The following is an 18,424-nucleotide window of genomic DNA, read 5'->3' on the forward strand; positions in this document are numbered from 1 at the left end:
AACAGTAAAATCTGTACATGGTACTGGGAGTTTTATTTTTCCCCCTTTGCATCCACTAATGTTGAAAGATTGAAAAGCTGGGCTTGGGGTCAGGGAGACCTGGTCTTAATTCTGGGCCAGCCTTAATCTTGGTGGCCCTGTGATCTTAGGCTAGACATCAACCTCTCTGGAGGGCACTGCTTGTGCTCATGATGGAAGACGTCTCATGGAACAAGGCCAGCAGCTGTGACTGCTTTGAGCAGTGACCAGAAATTTTGTGGGGCAGGAATTTAGAGTGAGTGGCGACCAGAAGAACATACTCTCTCTGAAAACCCTAATATGTGTTGGAGAAGGTGCTGGAATGCCCATAGGATTTGTGGTAGAGACTTGAGCTAAATCACAGTTTCCTTCAATAGCCAAATGACTCAGAAGCTAGAACTTGAGGGTGTTCCTAATACTTATAAATAATGCTGCCCAAAGCTATTGTTTTATCTTGGGACAGACTGTGCACTAAAACAGACTTTACAGGTTAAATGTCCATCTTATTAGCTCACTGTATCTCACTGCTGAGTGTCACTGATATGTCACAATTCCTTATTGTAGGCCCCAGGCTTCCTCTTGTCTTCTCTCACCATTCTTTTGTGACACCTGGTTTCTTTTCCTTTATTGCCTTTACTCTAGTCAGTTTGCGCCGCTCAATATTTACCTAAAAACTCCATCCTGCATGTTACATCTTTCCTCTTTTCATGCTGTTTCCTTCCCTTAGAATGCCCATCTTTTATCCTTTTTTCCAAAATTCCGTTTATTCTTCAAATCCCAGCTCAAACGCTATTGCTTCCACCGGGCTTTCTTTGGTCTCATCAGAGTTACTCTTGTGTGCTCTCAGAGCATTATTTTGAGGATATTTTTTCCCTCTATCACACTGCTTGCTACATTCTGCTTTGCGATATAGTGATGAGAAAGAAGGCTTCTTGGTGAATGGAGTGCATTTGAGGTGCATGCTGTGTGCACCACCCAGGTCTCTAACTACCATGGGAAAGCACTGAGCTCCCAGCTGCTGGGAGTATGGGTGACTGGCCCCTGGCAGCGGAGTCCCTTTCTAGAACCTAGCTGCCTTGGCCGGGTCGTATCCCCTTTCCTGGGCTGCTAGTCTAAGGAGTCATCTCTCTGGGATGGGTGGGTTTACAAAGGGCAAGTCCCCTTGCCTCAAAGTGAAACAGCTCTGCAAGGCTGTCTCAGTTTCAGAGCCTCCCTTGGCTCAGCCAAGATCTTGGTGGTGACTACGTCATGGTTCAACTCTTCCTTCTGCCCTATCCTGCTTTCTTCTCACTCCTTACGACTTGATCCCAAGGGCATTCCTCATTAAGTTTCCTCCATGCAAATTTCACCTCAGCATCTCTTTCCTGGGATCCCACCTTTTCCTCATGGGCAGCACTTGGCATGTGTCTACGGGGGTACTGATACTGTGTTGATTCAGCAGAAGAGAGGTTCCTGGTCCTACCTTTTAAGCAAAGCCCAATATTAAAAAGGTCTAGCTCTTGTTCTCATGATGTCCTTGAGTTGTTTAAAGGACTTACCTAGGAGACTGGGTCTTTTATTCTTAGGTGAAAATGCAACAAATATTGAATTAAATTAAACCTATGTTTCCTACAGTGGGAGAAACAGTTAAAGAAAGGTAAGAAACTCATCCGAGATCACACATAAAAGAACTAGATCTGCAACTTTGTCCTTTCCACAGTAAGGACATCTTCCCATCCATATAGAGTCTGTGACTTACAGTCTCTGATAGTCTTTGTTCCAACTAAATCGTTATAGAAATTAAAAAAAAGAAAAGAATAAAAAGGAGTTTAGCTCTACATTGGTCCTCAAGTTTCAGGCCTAACTTTGTTGCTGAACTAAAATCCAGACATTCCTTGTCGCTCTGAAGCTTGGGCTCTTTTCTGGGTGTTCTCTAGCAATAGTTGGGAGAGTCAACTTGGACACAGAGTCATGAGTAATTCTGTATGTGCGTCCACAGTAGCTTTGCATTAAGAGCCCCCATGTCTCCAGCAGGAATGTGCGCCCTCTGCCCTGCTAGGCGTCAACTGTCTTGGGCAGCCCTTGGGGTTTCCGTGTCCAGCAGTGCAGTGCTGTGGTAAGGAGCTATGAGATGTTGGCAAAACTGGAGAGTGAACTGAATAGGGCTCAGGCTTCTGTCTCCAGCATTGTATCCTGTCTTAGTTCATTTGTGTTGCTATAACAGAGTACCTGAGATGGGGATATTTAAAAAGAACAGAAACATATTTTCTCACAGTTCCAGAGGCTGGAAAGTCCAAGGTAAGGTGCTGACAGGTTCAGTTGTCAGTGACAGCTGCTAAAGTCCTCACACAGCAGAAAAGCAGAAAAGCAAGCTAGCCAGCTAGTTAAATGCTGTGTGAAGCTTTTTTTAAAAGGACCTTACTCCCATTAACTTGGTAGGAGTCTTCACTGTCTAACCACCCTTTAAAGGCCTCACCTCTTAATACTACCATATTGGCAACACCTGAATTTTAGAAGGGACACATTCAAACCGTAATCTACCCCAAATCTATGGTTTGAATTCCTGATGGACCTGCCAAAGCCAGTAGAGTAAATGGCTGCAACACACCCAAAGTGGGGGTTATGGGCTAAATTGTGTCCCTCCCCATTCATATGTTGGAGCCCTAACCCACAGTATCTCAGAATGTGACTGTGTTTAGAGACAGGGTCTTTAAAGAGGTAATTAAGGTAAATTGAGGTAATGAGGGTGGGCCCTAATCCCATAGGACTGGTGTCCTTATAAGAAGAAAAGGTTAGGATGTAGACACACAAGAAGGAAGGCCATGTGAAGACATGGGGAAAAGACAACCATCCACAAATCTACAAGCCACGGAGAGAGACCTCAGAGTAAACCCAACCTGTTGACACCTTGATCTTGGACTTTCAGCCTCCAGACTGTGAAAAAAAAAAATAAACTTCTGTTATTTAAGTCCCCCAGTGTGTGGTATTTGTTACGACAGCCCCAGCTGTCATACAGTGGGTTAGCGTTAGGTGTATGCCAAGGAAGTAGCTTCCTGGAACTCATCATCTGCATCTTCTTCTCTGATAAGGCAGGACCACGTATTCTGAAGGGAGGAGGTTACATCCACTTGACAGTTTCATGGGCCAGCTGTATGAGATGAGTTCTCTCTGTGGTTCTAGGTGGGAAATTACTGAGGGAAAATAACCTTTCCTTCTGGCTTTGGGGGCTGCTCTGAAGATGACCCCTGAAAAAATTGCACACAGTGCAGTGATGTCTGCTTGGTAATCCTCGGGAGAAACAGGACATGCCACACTATAGCTATATGTTCTGCTTTTGCCTTATCACATCTTTGCATTCCATAAAGGTAATAAAAGTAAACTTAGTATGGGAATTTTTAGAAGAAGCCCAAACATTCTAGAGACAATTAAAGGACATTATAAAGAGAAATTTGTATTAATATCCACAAAATGGAAGAATGGAAATCAATAGACTATACATCTATTAACCAGGGCTTTTGAAAAATTAAATCAGAGAATATGTCAGACTAATTTTCAAACAGAATACTGCATAGGGTTGACTGAAAGAGAATTGTTAGAGCAAAAGAGATGGAAGAAGAGTTACAATGAGCTGCTAAAGGTGATGAAACAAGTTCATTGTTGTTACTGTCTGTGCAATACATGTGAATCCCCCCTTCCGATTTTAATGAATTACAATCCACACATCATGTAAACCAATCCTTTCACTAAAGAGTTAAAAGTTTATTTATATGTGACATAAGCTTTCCTCGCACTCTGTGTCCTAACCAAATCAGGTGTTTGAGGAATTAGTTACAGAAACAGCCTCAAAATCATGGAAGGACATTCAGAAAAATGTTATCCACTCTGGTAGGAAATGAGTTTTGAAATTAAGAGCATCGTGGGAAATGTGTGTAATTCAGTCGTAGGAACAGGCTAAAAAAGGCTATTGAACAGCTGATTTACTCATTGTTTGGTGCCAGATCCAAATGTAATTGCAGTGGAAAAATTAGCACTAGATTATTGCATAGCAGTTTTGAAAAACTGCGTCTTGGCCAATTTGTTTTTCTAAATCAATATAACATTAGCTAACATGAGTCAGGCTGTAATATTTTTCAGGCTCTGCCTACTTAGTGCCAAAAATCTTTAGATGAGAAGTGAAAACTGTATTCATATAGATGCAGATGTTTTTGGCTCTAAGACACGTATTTCGCCGAAGCACCGTACGGTTTTTACTAATATGAATTATAGTTTTTCAGAAGTTTCGGGTGGGAACAGCAACAACAACAACAACAAACAACAACAACGATTAGCTCGCTCAGTAGGATTTTGTGAGGCTGCCTGTCCGCGCCTGGCACTTCTGAAATCGGCCAGGCGCGGACAGGCAGCCTCAATCAAGACAACGGACTCAAGTGGTTACCGGGAGGCGTAGCCGCCAAGTGTTTGGCCACGCCCCTCCGCTGCCCCGGAGCTTCTCTCCTAACCCTTGTGGGGTCTCAGCCTGGATCCACCGGAAGTTTCTGAGACCAGGATTCTTGCGAATGTGAGAGTAGGAGGTGTTCTTAAGGAAAACTGGTCTGGGAAGAATGGTGAGGGAATGGGAATATGGACGGGCAGAGGGCCAGGCTAGGGGCTCACCCCACAGGGGAGCTCTGGGGGCCTTGTAGCTCCCGCTTCCAAGATTTGTGGGTCAGGGAGAGGGAGCTGGGGTAGAGAAGGGCATTGTTGGGGAGCGGGTGCAAACCCCCGGGCCCTGCCACCCTGGCGACACCAGGGCAGCCTGACGGGTGCGTGCATCAGTGGGTGCATCAGTGGTGTGCACCCCAGGCAGGGGGCACACCACTGTTAAAGGAATCCAGGGCGCTGAGACCCCAAACCTCCAGGCAGGGCTGAGAGGACCCTCCCGTCCCCTTCCCGGAGCCGCCTCTGCTGGGACTGCAGCTTCTTGCTCAGACTTCAGGACCGGCCCAGACCTCAGGGCCTCCTCTCCACTTCGGTCTTCTTATCCCTGATGATATACTTGAGCTCCCAAGTCTCCATCCTCTCTGGCTTCCTTTCCTGTCCACACATGTAGATTTTCACACGATCGGGGGGTGGGGGGTGCGGAGTTTAGCCGTGGTTACTGCAAATAGGTGGGAGGGCGGCGGGGGGGGGGACTCCCATTGCCCCTCAGTGTGCCAGGCGAAGCATGTGTCACATTTGAAGCCTGAACTTATGTTTGAAACTATCCTGGATTATCTCCACTTTATGGTAGAAGCTGAGGCTACTTCTTAGCTCAGGGCTGCTGGGAAGTATCCGCCCAGACCGGACCCGACGGGGTGGAGGGAGTGCCTGCCAGGGCGCGGAGGGGAAGAGAGGTGGGCACAGACTTCAACCTGGGGCGAGTCCGACCGAGATAAAGGGGCAGGTGAAAGAGGCTGGGGCTGAGTGCCATTCCGGGAGGTTCCCGGGCCGTGGAGAGGCTGCAGCCGGCTTCAGGGGGGCGCTGCAGACCGGGTGGCGACGGCTGGGCGGCTCTGGCGTGGCCCCTGCGCTGTGTGCTCCGGGGAGAGTTGGGGCTGGGAACGCTGGAGGCCTCTCCCGGCCCTACCCAGCGAGAGGTTAAATACCTTTCTGCAGGCACCGTTGGCCAGCGGAGGGCTGGGGCTCAAACCCTAACCTTTTCAGCATACCCTGCCTAATAACTGAGTTCTCCACATTTTCTAAAACTTTATGTATTTCTGCATTTCATAGGAGAAAGAATTGGGGTCTAGACAAGTTCAGTGCTTTTTTTTTTTCCTGAAAGATCATACGGTATTAAGAATGGTGGAAATGGAAAGAAACTCCAGAACTCGTGATTATGTCACAGGAGTTATTGGGTAATTTTTCAGGACACCTCAAGTATTTCTAAAACTGAAAAGCAGTACTGCACTGAAGATTAGTAGTGATCGCAGTTGATATAGAGTATATAAATGAGACAAATACCACACACCTCTACTCTTTAAAAGTTAACCCCGTGTTCTCACACCTGCTATCATTCAAGAAGCTTGAGCAGAACTGGGTCATATATTATTTTACATTTGGGAAAACGGGAATAGGGAGCGTCTGGTGGCCTTTTTAATGTCACTCGCTAAGTCCTTTCTTCACTGACTCATTCACTTAGTTATTCCAACTCTGTGCCGGGGCCTCTCCCCATTCCTGAAAACAGTGAGGACCAGGGTAGAGATCTCATCGTCCTGTAGCTCTTGTTTCAGCTCCACAGTCATACGCAAATTGTGAAGTGTTTGGTGTATCTGAAATCCCAAATACATGCCCATCCTGTCGGTGGGGATGTTAGGCTCAGTGGGAGTAGAACCCACTGGGATGGGTGTCCAGGAAAACTGGGCCTTTCAGCCCCTTCTAGTTGAATCATATGGGTAAGTGCATATCAAACTTTGGGCATATTTAATCCATTAATGAGTGTCCAACAATTTCAAATGCCCATTTTTAGGAAGAAAAAAGACTTCACAATTTTTAAAATAATAAAACAAAAATAATACTTATAAAAATAATGAATTTTAAAATTGCAGTAAAAGGGATATCATGATTTGAAAAACTTTCATCCAATTCTACCCAGGATAAGTAAGCCACAGATTCAAGCTCCACATGCACTTGGCTCACATCTCCTGGTGGAGAAAGTGAGATGTCTGCCCCCACATCCATTCTCTCTTCCTACTGAGGAATGGAACTCCTAACACCAATTCTTAGCTATGCACATTATTACCCAGAAGAAAAGACTTCCCTCGAGTTAGGTAAGGCCATATGACTAATTCCAGCCAATGAAATGTAAGTACAAGTGGAATATGTCGTGTCTAGGGTGGCTGATTAAAGGGATCTGGCTGAGCTCTGGGGGTTCCATTTTTGCTCTTTGGTCTTTCCTCCTTCCATAATGTAGGATGCAGGTGAAGTGGCTGGAGTTCTATCAGCCATCTTAGATGATGTGATAACTTTGAGGATCACAGGTTGATTGACTAGAAAGGTAGATGAAACTAAAGCCTCATTGTATTGCTTACCAGCTGACTTCTTGTCAGAGAGAGAGAGAGAGAGAGAATTTCCTATTTTTTTAAAGTTACTCTTTCTGGGGCTTTAATGTTGTCCAGATGAACCAAATCTAACACAATTAAGTTTATTACTCTTTATTTCTATTAAATTGGGAAATCCTAACATAATTATAAGTCATTAAGATGATAGCAATTGTTCAGTGGTTCTGACAGAAAGTTCTGGATATTTGAATTGAAACTGGACCCAGAAATAATGCTGCAATTTCTCTCTCCTTACTAATTTCAATTCTTCAAAGGTATTAAGGTGACAAACACCTCACATTCAAACACTGGGAGATTAAGTGTGAACTTGAACAATAGCTCTATGTGGAGGCCTAATTCATTCCTTGGTTGTATCTGTAGGGTTGGAAGCATTTTGGAAACTATTTGGTCTTAGTGTCGTTTATAAATAAATAATCTAATAATGAGCCATTGATTTCTTTCTTCAGTGAGTGAAGAAATAATTGAGTAATCAAGTATGTGAAACATTGAACTTCAGGTGATTGGACTGTTTGATTCATAGTTTGCTTTATTCAGGACACCCTACCTTCTTGTTTCTCAACAGTAGAAATTGTGACATTTTGGCTTTAAAGTTCAGGTTGAGTGTAGGTAAGACGTTGAATGTGTTTGAGATCCAAAATTGACAAAGCTCAATGAAATCTTAGAGATGGCTTTAAGTAGCATTATCAGGGTAATGAGAAAATATTTTTATCTCATTCTTTATTCAAGTTGGGGCCAGGCACAGTGCCTCACATCTGTTATTCCAGCACTTTGGGAGGCTGAGGAGGGAAGATCTCTTGAGGTCAGGAGTCCAAGACCAGCCTGGTTGACAGAGCAAGACCCTGTCTCTACAAGTAAATGAATAACAAAAAATCTTGAATTGAACCTACACCTTCTCCTTTATTAGACAGCATACTAATATGTGAAAAAGTAAACTCACTTTCTAGTTCTTCACCAAGCATGTGCTCCCTCTCTTGATAAATTTTCAGTGCCCCCTATTTCCTCCAACACCGCATTAAGATCAAGAGACATATTGCAGTGCCAGCTGCTGTCTGTGAACGAAGCAGTTTCTGGATGGGCATTCAAGTTTAGCCAGTTTTATTCCAATATTAATGCCCTTCTTTTTTCATACTTAGCAGGTGCTCCAAATTAGTACTAACTAAGGGTAAATAATGGCTCAAAAGTAGTCATTAATTTAGCAAGAAATCTCCCAGGCTTTGGGTAATAACAGCACAGGTCTCCTTCACTCACTTTGTGGCAGCATTTTATAGTGTGTGCAAGTGTGGGCTCCAGACCGACTATGGTAGAGTTAAAATCCAAGCTCTGCCACTTAGGAGCTTTGTAATCCTATTTTAAGGAATCTCTGTGTGCCACTAAAATGTATGTGTGGAAAACCTAACCCTCAGGGCGATGATATTGGGAGGTGGGGCCTGTGGGAAGTGATCAGGTCATGAGGGTTGAGCCCTCATGAATAGGATTAGTTCCCTTACAAAAGACACCCCCGAAAGTTACCTTGATTTCTTCTGCTTTTTGAGGATGCAGCAAAAAGACAGCCATCTATGAGCTAGGAAGCAGGCCCTCACCTTGCCTTGATCTTGGTGTCCCCAGACTCAGAACCATGGGAAATAAATTTCTGTCATTTACAAGCCACCCAGCCTATGGCAGTTTGTTATAGCAGCTGACATGAAATAAAACCATGCCTCACTTTCCCCATCTATCATTGGTGAGAGTGTTAGTATCTGCCTCATGGGAATATGCTGCTTTAAGTTTAAATTTTTATATTGGAATTCCCACCTCTCCTTTTCACTTCAATAAGTGTTTTGTGTGCTTGATTCATTTGCATGCATCAGAAATATAATACAACAAAACAAGACAATGAAACGAAAACATAATCAACTTAAGCAACACGGCACAAAGAATATGAAAATACACTTGCTAAGATGAACTGCACCCCATTCACTGAATGGTAGGTAGCCTGCATAAGCCAACCCAAGCCATCCTATAGCTCTTCTGTAATTCTCAAGAACCTAATGACAAATGGAATTTCTGTGAAAATGGTAATTAAATTCTCCTGAGTAGCTGGGACCACAGGTACATGCCACCATATCCAGCTAATGTTTGTATTTTTAGTAGAGATGGGGTTTCACCACATTGCCCAGGCTGGTCTTGAATTCCTGGTCTCAAGTGATCCGCCTGCCTTGGCCTCCCAAAATGCTGGGATTACAGGTAAGAGCCACCATGCCTGCCCTATTCCAACTATTATGGTCACCTTGTGAGCCAGAATTTGGTTATGTAGATGGGTAATTGTTAAAAAAAAAAAAAAACTAAAATGAGTAGGTTTTCAGGTTGTATCAAATCAGACACATTTGATACATTTGTGGATTTTAGAGTGTGATTTAGCCACTTACTTTGTCTGATCATGTAAAAATTGTCATTCTTTTTAGATATTTTCTGTTTTGGGGTGTTTCTCCCTCACAAAAAGAGAAAAAAAATTGTGATTTCTGAGCTGTAGAAAAGATAAAAACTAGGTTATTTCCTTGGTTTTTCTTTTTGAAGACCTTTTTTGTTTCTTGCAGAAAAAATGGTAAAACAGCACTGTTTAATAGAAATTTGGTGAGAGCCACACATGTAATTATATATTTTCTAGCATTCCCTAGCATTCACACTGAAAATGAATAAAAAGAAAAGGGGAAATTCATTTTAAAACTAGACTTTATTTAACTCAATATATTCAACACCTGTTTATTTTAACTTGTGGTCTTGAGCCATAATTCAGTGCTCCACAGCTACTGTTTTAAGAAGCGCAGCCAGGCTGTGATGGAGGAGAAGCCAGTGGGGCAAGAGGCTAAGAGGAGAGATTGGAGGGATGGAGGGCAGAACTCCCTCCGTGTGATGGGGAGAAGGTTCCACTCAGTGCCGAGAAGAAGACGCATACAGCCATGCCCATGCTATTGAGCCACTTTATGAATGCTTTAAAAAAATCTCCTGATTATCATAATTCATAATTTACAGAATTGTTGTGAGAACTAAATAATATGTGTGAAGCACTTGGGAAATTTCTGGTGAATATTAAATGCCTGATTAATGTTAAAACACACAAACACACCTTTATAAAAAACTTCAGGGTGCCTTGCAGTGCCTGTGGGGACTTTGAACATTTCCAAGCCCACATGTTAGTTTCTGCTGCTGCCCTTGAGGAATTTGTATTGACATTTGACTTACTTTTAAAAACCTCATGTTAGCAGGATGAATAAATTTTCTTATTTTTGTTTCTTCTCCTTTCCTCCATTCTTCCTTTCCTGATTTTGTTGATTACGTACAGTTTTCCTGCTGAGCTAGATGAATCTCTGGCGATGAAAAGGGTACGTGGGAGAGATAAAAACAGTCCCTTTTTTTTTGTTCACAGAAATATCCAAGAATGTTGTTGAAAGCATTTACAGTTACACTTATAGCTTTTTGATGATTCAAAATTGAAGCATTAATGTACCTAATTACCAAAAAATCGGGGATATGGATGGAAGATACATTGTTGGGTGTATGTAGACATTACTTGGGTCTGTCAAATGCTGGCTGCCACAAAATACAACCAAAATAATCTATTGATAAAACAAAACTGAGTTTACCTTGACAGAATCTTAACAGCATGTGAGGAAAGGGGGCTAGCAAGCATAGGGTATTTATGTGATTTGAGGGGTCTGGCTTAACGAGGGCCCTTGAATGTGAGGGCGTGATTAGAATTGGGCAAGTTCACAACCTAACAATTTAGGAGAAAGATACATAGCAAAGCCAAGGTTTCAAAGTGAGTCTCAAAGAGTAAACAATCACTTGACATGAATGAGTGTCCCGAGAAGGGGTATTTATTCTGAGAGTACATTGAGTAGTTCTAGTTTTATCTGGTTCGGGTAAATGGATTGTTAGGAAGTTCTTGGAACAGATAATGAAGATGTTTTCCATTTTTTATCCTGGGCAAGAATTTCCTGGAATAGTAAATTCATGTTAATGGAGCCAATCCCATAGCAGAGGCTTGTCCATGCAGACATCGACCCGTGGCCCAGGCACACAGCCAGCTGTGTGGGTGTGGATGTTTTTGGTCCTTGGGTCTTTGATGAGACACAGAACTTGAGCGTTCTCTCTCATATTTTTGAAATTCAAGTATACTAGTCTCAGGGAGCACTATTTACAAAGATTTCTGATGGTTAAAAGTTTGATCCTTTAAGAGCATTATTAAAGTGTGTCTTCACACATTTTGTGTTGCTATAAAGGAATACTGGAGGCTGGATAATTTATGAAGACAGATTTATTTGGCTCACGGCTCTGCAGGCTGTACATGAAGCCCCGTGTCGGCATCCACTCTGGTGAGGGTCTCAGGAAGCTTCCCTTCATGGGGAAAGTTGAAGGGGGTCTGGACTGTGCAGAGGTCACGTGGCGACAGAGGAAGCAGGGCGGAGTGAGGTGCCCAGCTCTCCTTAACAACCAGCTCTCTCAATGAATGGAATGATAACTCACTTACTCCCCACCCCCATAGGGGCATTAATCTATTCATGGGGAATTCATCTTCATGACCCAAACACCTCCCATTAGGCCCCACCTCCAACACTGGGGATTACATTTCCCCATAAGGTTTCTGGAGTCAATTATCCAAACCAGAGCAGCATGACATATCCCCAAAGTGCCACTCACACTTTCAAATATCTAACCCATAAATCTGACCCTGGATTTCATTTAAAACTGAACAAGGCCATCAGTTACAGAAGGAAAATGACTACATTTATATATGAGAATATACATCTGAGTGGAAAACTCTACTAAAACAGCAGCTGTTTCTGAAGAGCAGGGAACTTTACATTCTCTTTATGTTTTAAATATTTAATAGCTGGTAAAGGTCAGGACAAACTGTCTTTTTATTTGTCGGAGGCCAATTCAAAACTGTCAAGCATGCACAAAGCAGCTAATGACAGAACAAAATAATTACATTGTTTTGCTCTAAAAACAATAAAAAAGGGCGATTTGCATTTTTCTTATTTTTGGCTATTTATTATAAGCAATATTAAGATTTTTCAATCCCAATTCATCAAATACGTTATTAGGATGTCACATTTTGATGACACGCTTTTACAAGAAAAATACATCATAAAGTGTGGTGTAAATGTGAAAATGATGCTTCTTTGAACAACTTTTCCTGGAATGGGCCCTGGCATATATCTTAACTGTTTCTTGCTGAATGACTGTGCACAGAGGCTGGTAAGGTGCTGGCCAGCACAGCAAGTATGGCTAAATGCAGTCTTGGCGGCCTGCAGAAGGGACAGGAGCTTGCCTCTGGGTCAGAGTTGAGTTGAATACTGACCCTGCTACTTATCTCTGGGGCATCAAACAATGATTAGAGTTTACTCTCTCTAACCCTTGGTTGTCTCTTATTGTAATGCTGATCATAATAATTCTGTTGCAGTGTGGCCATGAAGCTTACAAGAGGGAATTCAGGGATGTACTTGTTATCATAGTGTTAAGATTGAGGAATATTGGAATATGTCTGGATCCTGGCATGTATCTTAATCTTACCTCATTCTTATTTTCTTTCCTCCAGATGAAACTACATCTGACAGGTGATGAGACAGATCCTGTTGGTTAGAGCACCTAGGTTGAGAGGTCTACACGAGACTCAATTATTTCTAAATGTGTGAGTCAGTGAGTCCTGCTATTGTCCTCATTAGAGAAGGACTATCCACAATAGAATTGTTTTTGTAAAAATAGTGAGAAGGGGCTTGCCTTGCTTTAATCAAGCACATCTGGGGTGGAATCCTGGCTGCACTGTTTCCTAGTTTTACGGTCTTGAGCAAGTTACTAACTTTGCTAAACACCAGTTTCCTCATCAGTTTAATTGTGCATGGTAATATTTGCTTGATACATTTTGTGAGACGAAGTATACAAAACATCACTGATTGTGTCTGACAGCGTGGATAGTTATTAGCCAATTAAATCTGCTTACTTTATAATTATCTGCTGAATAATGAGAGGAAATAGCAGGGCACTTTTCCCAGACCACAATAAAATGAATGTAATGTGTGGAAAGAGATGTAGAAAACATTAGTTTTCACAAATATTAATAAAATATTTATGTACCATAACAAGTTAATTTTTAAAACTTTTTCTAATGGGGAAAATCAAATAATTATTCACCCCCTTCTTTTTATTCAGGTCCTTGGTTCTAGTAGGAGGGTTTTAGTCCTGTGTCTGAAGGCCCCAGGACTTTTCTTGGGATGGTAACGATAGTCTCTATACACTGGCCTGAAAATGACCGCGGGAACACTCGTTACCAGTTTTTATTTGTACCATACCCCACATACACAGCACTGAACACAATTTTCTTGCCCTGATGTATGAAATGTTAATCATCTGAATTGCTGAAACAAATTATCTGCAGTGAAAATCTGATCTTGTCATTCTCTGATTAAAAATTTTTCTTTCACATGCTGAAGTCTGTGGAAATTAGAACTCTTTAGCATGCCAGTCTACTATATGACCTCCTCCTCTTCCCACTCACCTGGGCTTTGGCCTCTCATCTTCTCACTTCTCACCAATTTTTCCATGTTTTAAATGCATTAGGCTGCTGCCTTGATGATTGCCATACTTTTGCACATGCTGTTGTCACTGTCCGCAGCACCTTTTCTCAAACTTTCCCTGCTGAATCAGAAGCAGTATTCTTCCCGGAAACCCAGCTTTGTTAGGTAACCCTCACATGGTTTCCACAGGAGCCTGTGTGTACCCAAATCGAAATGCCTATCACTTATTTCATTGTCTCCCACGTGGCTGAACTCCCACGGGAGTAAGGAAGTGGGCCCGGCATAAACCTGTTCCAAGTAAACATCTTTTTGATGAATGGATGACTCTTACTCACCATTTCCAGTAAGACTAGTGCTCTTCTTATGACGCGTTGTTGACAGAGTTGTAGACACTACTCATTTGTATAAAATCCCAATCAGAGGCCAGGCGTGGTAGCTCACGCTTGTAATCCCAGCACTTTGGGAGGCTGAGGTGGGTGGATCACCTGAGGTCAGGAGTTCGAGACCAGCCTGACCAAGATGGTGCAACCCCATCTCTACTAAATACAAAAAATTAGCCAGGCGTGGTGGCACATGCCTGTAATCCCAGCTACCTGGGAGCCTGAGGCAGGAGAATTGCTTGAACCCGGGAGGTGGAGTTTGCAGTGAGCTGAGATTGTGCCATCACACTCCAGTCCGGGCAACAAGAGCGAAACTCTATCTCAAAAAAAAATTAAAAAAAAAAAGTCTCAATCAGGGCAAGATGGACATGCTTGGCTAAGGGTAAGCTAAGAGCCTGACTGAGCAGATTTGCATTTTGTGATCCATTTTATGCGCATCTTCAACACGTGAGTGTGGTGACTAAATGAAAGCTGTATTGTGCATTAATGGTTATGTTTTGGCTCCTGGTAAATGAAGGTCTCCCAAGTACAACTCTGACTTTCCTCTTTGGACCCAGACTTCCCTTCGGTCAATTTGGCTTCATTACATGGGTTAAATAGATTTTTTTTTTAACCAGATCAAATGTAAGTGGAAATTTATTCTAGAGATGTATGCATCTGGGCAGAAACTGAAAAATTAAATTAGGCTGACTATTTGACATTAGATAGAAAGAACACATAAGCAGAAGAGGTGCTATCAATAATTTATTATTATTTTTCTTTAATTCAAGTTTCTTTAATTTTAGCTTATATGAATCTAGAGATATACTCTGTATCCAAAGTAATTTTGGAATCAGGAGGGTGGGCCTTCTATCTTGCCACTTATTAGACTTGAGTAAATTTGCTGCTACTGCTAGCAAAGGTGTTCCTTATGTCAAAGCATTCCCTGTTCTGGAGGTGAATGCCACATCAAAGGCAGTGACAGCTTGTCAACTGGCCAAAAGTCCTGCCCACTTTAAGGCAAACAAACGGGCTGTCAGAACAGAAATGTCTCCGAATGACTGGCAGGCTCAAGTGCACTCTGGGGACCTCACCAGGGCTCGTTCTGGACAGTGGATTCCATGGGAAGGGGATACTAGTCTCTAGATAACAGCCTGAGAAAGATCACATCAAAACTCATTATCAATTTTTATTTCCTACCATACACCAAATGTACAGCACTGAACACAATTTCGTTGCTTTGATGTAAGAAATATTAAGTGTTTGGAGAAACAGTATACAAACAAACTACCTCAAATTAAAAAAAAATGCATACATCATTGCCTTTTTGTTGTTTACAAAAGACCCAATTTACAGTATTGATCATTAACATAGTTGAAAAGAAAACAAATTCAGTGCACATTACAAAACACATCAAGTACAAAGTAGGCAAATAAATACAAACATACTTCACAAAACATCCTGCTCAAACTATGCAAACACAAATAAATTAACCTGAAGTCATAGTAAATTATAGTAATAAATATGTAGGTTGGTAAGAGATTTCTTTTAAATTAAATAAAATATATAACAAACTTGTTAAAATATTTAGCAAATTAAACATTTGTCTTTGTAATAAGTGAGCTCATTTGTATGCATCTATGAAGTACTGTATAGCAAAATGTTTGCAAGTACATAACTGTAATAGAAAATTTTGTTTGGTGTCCCATTTATAATAGACAGCACATATGGTAGCTCATTTTTTAAAATTGATTTTTAAATAAACACCGTTTCTACCTAAGAACAGACAGTTCATCTTCACTAAACTAAGATTCAAGAGTTCAAATGAACTCCAAACCAAAGATAAGCCCCACTGAATGCATAACAATGACCAAAGTTTCATGGGAGTGGAATTATTGTTGAGTATTGTTTTTCATTTGTGCAGGTAACAGTAATAACAGTGGAATATATCAAGCCTGTGAATGCCATCACTTTCCATCTAAATATCCATGAGGTTAATAAAAAATAAACACTTTTGTTTATAGCACAGAAAATTAAGCCCACACTAAGTTCATGTGTACATTTACACAGAGGCACGTCTGCACATGAAATGTGTGTGCACACCAAAAAGGCAGTTTAGCTGGTTGTCTATACCTTTTCCTTAAAAAAAATAAATATAAAAAAACTTTTGAAACAATGCTTAACTACTTTACAGTCCCTGAAATAGACATTGCCTTTACTATAGCAACTATGAAACTCTGATCCATTCAGAAATTCAAGATTGTGGGCTCAATTTGAAGTGTGGATGAGTCTGTGTGTGTGTGTGTGTGTCTGTGTGTAAGTATGCCTGTGTGTGTGAGTGTGTGTGTACGTTTTGTAGCACTTGAAGTTCTATGGCAAGATTTCTATCAAATTGAATGTTGTCTTGTTTCCTGTGGAGGGTGAGACCCAAGTTGCCAGTGTTTGAAGTAATCATTCAGATTGGAGTAGCATTTTTTCATGTATTACTATATTTTCCATTCCTTTCCAGTCAACCCAGTAAGATAAACGCTATTTCAGGGGATATGGTATCTACAAAATTTTTCATTTGGATGTGTTTGTATTTGCTAAGTACAAATCTACACCAATATTGTCACTTGTATATTGTACCAACATATGGCAGGAAAGCCTGGCTGGTCACACCAAGTCTTATTTTTCATCTTGGGATACGAGTTGCCAACGATCTGATATGACTTGAAAAACAAACAGACAAATCTGCATCACTAAAAAAGCTTATGTTTCTTTAAAACATTTCAAATAAATAATTCATATTAACGAAAACCGTCCAGCCAAGTCGAATACTTTGCTGATTGCTATATTTAATTATTGCTAACAAATTCTGAGCAGGCTGTTTTCCAGCATCCTGTGCTTTTGTGAGTGCGGATTCCCCACTAGTGGGCGCCATTTGTCTTCTTATTCCTTCCGTGCAGCTCACCTTACCGCAAACTCATTTATAAATACAAAAACCAGTGAAAGGTGGGGGAAGAAGTGTGCAATAAAAATCAAACACAACTATAGTGCAGTCCTTAGACAAGGCTTTCCTTCACCCTTTCCTGTTTCCTCATTAAAACCCAGCAAGAAAGATGACTTGAGAATAGCATTTCTATTTAAATCCTATTGGAAAATAAATTAATAAACACGCTTGTAAAAATATGGCAGACTTCAAAATGCAGTTAAAAGATAAAAAACTCTTTGATTAGTAATAAATAAATTATAAAAATGTCACATTTATTTTACATATACTTTACAAAAAAAGAGTACAATGAAGAAATAAAAGAAAAACATATGAAAATAAATAAGATCTAATAATTGACTGCATTGCTTTTAATCCAAGAAGTCTATCATAGTTTTTCTTTCCTTTTTATATCAGCTGGGGAAAACAAAATTAGTGCAATGTTGCAAATTGTAAATGCAGTACGGCAACCTCCACGCCTTAGCAGTACACGAACCTCTAACAGATCCATCTGGAGTTTACTGCTGTTGGTAATTTCTGTTGCCCGGCAGCGCTGTGATCCTACACATGGATACCCTTCACTGCCTGTTTGATACTTTCCAGTAGAGCTTTGCATTCCGGGGAATAGTCCCGTTCCAGATTGCTGTACATGTCTGTGAGTGTATTTACATATGCTTCAAAATTCTGCTCACTGATAGGTCCCTAAATGGAGACAAAACACATTGACCCAGTCACAGTGATTCAGGCTGAGGGAAAAGAAGGACCCAGTGACATTGAAGATCAGTGATCTGGGAGTCGGGAGGGAAGGCAAGGGTGCATATGGCTGCTGGAGTTGCAGGGGATGGAGAGAGACGGAGTGTGTGTGGGATTCATCTGTTCACCCTTAATTCAGGAGACGAATGTGACTGGCTTGTACAGTATTTGGGGTTGATTTGGAGCACATAAAGTATATGTCTGGCTATGGACTTGGCCTCCACAAAACTTTTCTACTTCTCTTGGGAGGCAGCCTCAGCCCTGACAGCACATGCCTTGCACAACATATGCCTCCTGTTTGTGGAAGGTGAATATTTGTGAGGCTGGGAAGGAAGGGTTGCTTGTACTAAGTGGTGCCTTTAACAGCACTGGGCAGAAACTTAAGGAATTTAAGATTTGAGCAAGTTGCTCGGTAACAGTTGTGATGGAAAATTTTCCTCCTCCATCCTCAGACCCTTTTAGCCTGTGTCTCTCCCGTGGCATCATTGTAATACACTTTTAAAAATTTCTCAGTCTCTGTAGGCAGAATATCAGTTTCACAAAGTTTAAATTTATTCATCCAGTTTTTTTTTTTTTTTTTTTTTGGAGACAGAGTCTCGCTCTATTGTCCCAGCTGGAGTGCAGTGATGCAATCTCAGCTCACTGCAACTTCCACCTCCTGGGTTCAAGCGATTCTCCTGCCTCAGCCCCCCAAGTAGCTGGGATTACAGGAGT

The 18,424-nt window shown here is 41.5% G+C and overlaps 1 protein-coding gene across 6 annotated transcripts in view; it reads right to left on the bottom strand.

The window, feature by feature from the left end:
• Positions 1-15,155: 15,155 nt before the first annotated feature.
• The window catches only part of ST18 (ST18 C2H2C-type zinc finger transcription factor), a 110,430-nt gene continuing 107,161 nt past the window's right edge, over positions 15,156-18,424 (bottom strand). For all 6 annotated transcript variants that reach the window (XM_030794932.1, XM_030794929.1, XM_030794934.1 and 3 more), the window contains one exon: positions 15,156-17,659. In XM_030794932.1, coding sequence (XP_030650792.1) covers positions 17,519-17,659 — 141 coding nt within the window. In that variant the 3' untranslated portion in view covers positions 15,156-17,518. The remainder of the gene's footprint in view (positions 17,660-18,424) is intronic.

Source organism: Nomascus leucogenys, chromosome 16 (assembly GCF_006542625.1).
Source record: "Nomascus leucogenys isolate Asia chromosome 16, Asia_NLE_v1, whole genome shotgun sequence".
NCBI lineage: Eukaryota > Metazoa > Chordata > Mammalia > Primates > Hylobatidae > Nomascus > Nomascus leucogenys.